This window comes from Diplotaxodon limnothrissa, linkage group LG16 (genome assembly GCF_057381915.1).
Source record: "Diplotaxodon limnothrissa isolate DT_005_m linkage group LG16, D_limnothrissa_male_GT1.1, whole genome shotgun sequence".
NCBI classification, from domain to species: Eukaryota; Metazoa; Chordata; class Actinopteri; order Cichliformes; family Cichlidae; genus Diplotaxodon; species Diplotaxodon limnothrissa.
The window spans coordinates 23,065,211-23,067,798 of record NC_140611.1 but is presented as its reverse complement, the minus strand read 5'-3'; the positions used below and the strand labels follow the sequence as shown (position 1 = coordinate 23,067,798).

General features: G+C 40.1%; 1 protein-coding gene across 1 annotated transcript; it reads left to right on the top strand.

Moving 5' to 3' along the window:
- The first annotated feature begins 558 nt into the window (after positions 1-558).
- Positions 559-1,714, top strand: hoxd4a (homeobox D4a). Its single transcript, XM_085373931.1, has 2 exons — positions 559-1,009; positions 1,416-1,714. The coding sequence occupies exons 1-2, from the start codon at positions 601-603 to the stop codon at positions 1,712-1,714; spliced, it is 708 nt and encodes a 235-aa protein (XP_085230057.1). The 5' UTR covers positions 559-600.
- Positions 1,715-2,588: the final 874 nt, after the last annotated feature.

Sequence of the window (2,588 nt, the reverse complement as noted above, 5' to 3'; positions counted from 1 at the left end):
TTTTTTTCAAAGGGATGGGAGCAGATGAAGTGATGAGATTCGTGTAACTTTTGGATGACCCCTTCTTGACAAAGACAGTGTCCATCAATTGTCCTCACTCATTATTCGCTGTCTTTATGCCAAGGGGCTTTTTGTATCTTTTGTTGGTTTCTCTGTTGAACACCATGCTTTTAAGTTAGACTTTAGAAACCAGGAATCAGCTTTGATGAAACATCACCATGCACAGAAGACAATCCCCATTTTTAATATTCTGTTTTCTTTTTAATACGTTTCGTAAGTTCAATATTGTGCATATTTTCCCCCAATTTTTCTATTTATTTATTTTGAAATCCTCATTTTCTGTCTTCCAAACACGTACGCCGATGTTTCAAGATAATATTTGCGTTTTTTCCATCAGGTTCTAATTTCTGTGTATCTTAACTCAGATAAAAATGCATTTAGTTGTATGTTTACCAGTGTTTGGACCCGCATCACCTCTATTGGCCGATCTGGTCACATGGTTCGCTAACTTTATTCAGTTGACACCAAGTAGGAGGGCTTTATGGAGGGAGGAAAAAAGACAACTCGAGAAAAATTAGTATTTTCTACCTTCAGAAATTAATGGCCATGAGTTCGTATATGGTGAACTCTAAGTATGTGGATCCCAAATTTCCTCCCTGCGAGGAATATTCACAGAATAACTATATACCTGAGCAGGGCTCCGACTACTACAGTCCATCGCAGGACACAGACTTTCAGCATCCAGGGATCTACCCACGGTCAAACTACACGGAGAAACCCTTCAGCTGCAACACTGTGCAGGACTCCACAGTGCAACCACGGGGTCATGGGCACGAGAGAGCCAGCCACCCGAGCCATTTTAGCGCACAGACTGAGCAGGGGACTCCGGTCCAAGTGGCCGGACCCCGGACTTGTGGACAGCAGCAAAACACAAAGAGCCAAAATGGGATACAAGCCAAGCAGCCAGCAGTAGTTTACCCCTGGATGAAGAAAGTTCACGTAACTACTGGTAAGATTTCCTCTTCTTCTTCCTCTTCTTCCTCTACTGAGGGCTATAATCCAGAAATCAGTCAGTATACTATTTATAGGAGTCTTTGAAAGGCCTCGCCAATTACACAAGTCATAAATTTTTATAGCTCAGGAAATAGGCCGCTAGGTGAGCTCCTAAAAGCTCCTCAAACACGCAGACTAGCCGGTGGAAATTGGGATGAAATCTAGAGCAAATCTGGTTAAATTTAGCTAAAATAATCCACTGTTTCCTGATGACAGTTCCGTTTAAATTTCCTTAAAGTATGAACTTTGACAGAGAAACTAATTTTCTTGTCCTGCACATGTTCTACCTGCATGCTGCATCGACCACATTTAGTGACTTTTGTTTGTTTCGTTTTGTTTTTCTTTTGTGTTCTTTCTCCCAGTGAACCCGGATTACACGGGATCTGAACCCAAGCGGTCCAGAACAGCTTACACCCGGCAGCAGGTTCTGGAGCTAGAAAAGGAGTTTCATTTTAACAGGTATCTGACCAGGCGGCGGCGGATTGAGATTGCCCACACTCTTTGTCTCTCCGAAAGGCAGATTAAAATCTGGTTTCAAAACAGACGGATGAAATGGAAGAAAGATCACAAACTACCCAACACCAAGGGGAGATCTGCACCAGTCTCCAACCATCTGCAGAGCATTCAGAAGGATAACCTGACTGATATCACAGCATTATAAGAAAGGAAAGTGGTCCTGTCCTTAGAGATTAACTGTATATAAAAAAAGACAAAAGTTACATCTGACTTTTGCATGGACTGATGTCGTTTCTAGCCATTTTGTTTTTAATTTAACAAACATGACCCTCCAGCATTGTTGCCTCGAGTCTGAGTGAGAAAATCAATCGGTCTTTAAAACCGAGAGGTTTGCAAGCTGAGCCTCTTCTGTGTTCAAATTTCCTCAAAGAGACAGAAAAAACGTCGAAATAAACTTTTCCTTCCCTCTTTTTCCGACGTTGCCCCTTCTGAGGAGACATTTATCAAGCAGCCTCGGCCGATTCAGTGGATTTAAACAAAGTGTCTCTGCTCTTCTCACGTGGATTCAGCTGATTTAAACAATGAAATATCTTTGCTTAAAAACAAAACAGTGAGATCATTTCAAATTACACGCACATACACAAAAGTTATTACAGCTTTCAGCACAGAAATTATTTTAGCCAACTGAAAAATTCACATTAAACGCACAATATATATATATATATAAATGTATACTTGAAGGAAATATTATTTGCATATAGAGCACGCCAAACACTCCTCAACCTTTTTCAGAAATGCCCGCTGAATCTTTTGTGACTTGTATGTTTTAACTTATTTTGTACAAAAAAAGCTTTGAAATTTTAAAATTGTTATTTCCCAAACACAAGACATTCCTGTGTGCATACTATTCAGAGTGCCCTTATAAATCTTTCCTGACATCTTTGTAAACAGTGTACATTTTCAGAGGCTCTCTTGTGCCATTTAAAACTCTCCTATGAAAGATCATTTGTTCTTGCATGGCATCAAATTGATACTAGATGTTTCCAATCGGAAATAATCAAATCCTGGAGATTTAGCAG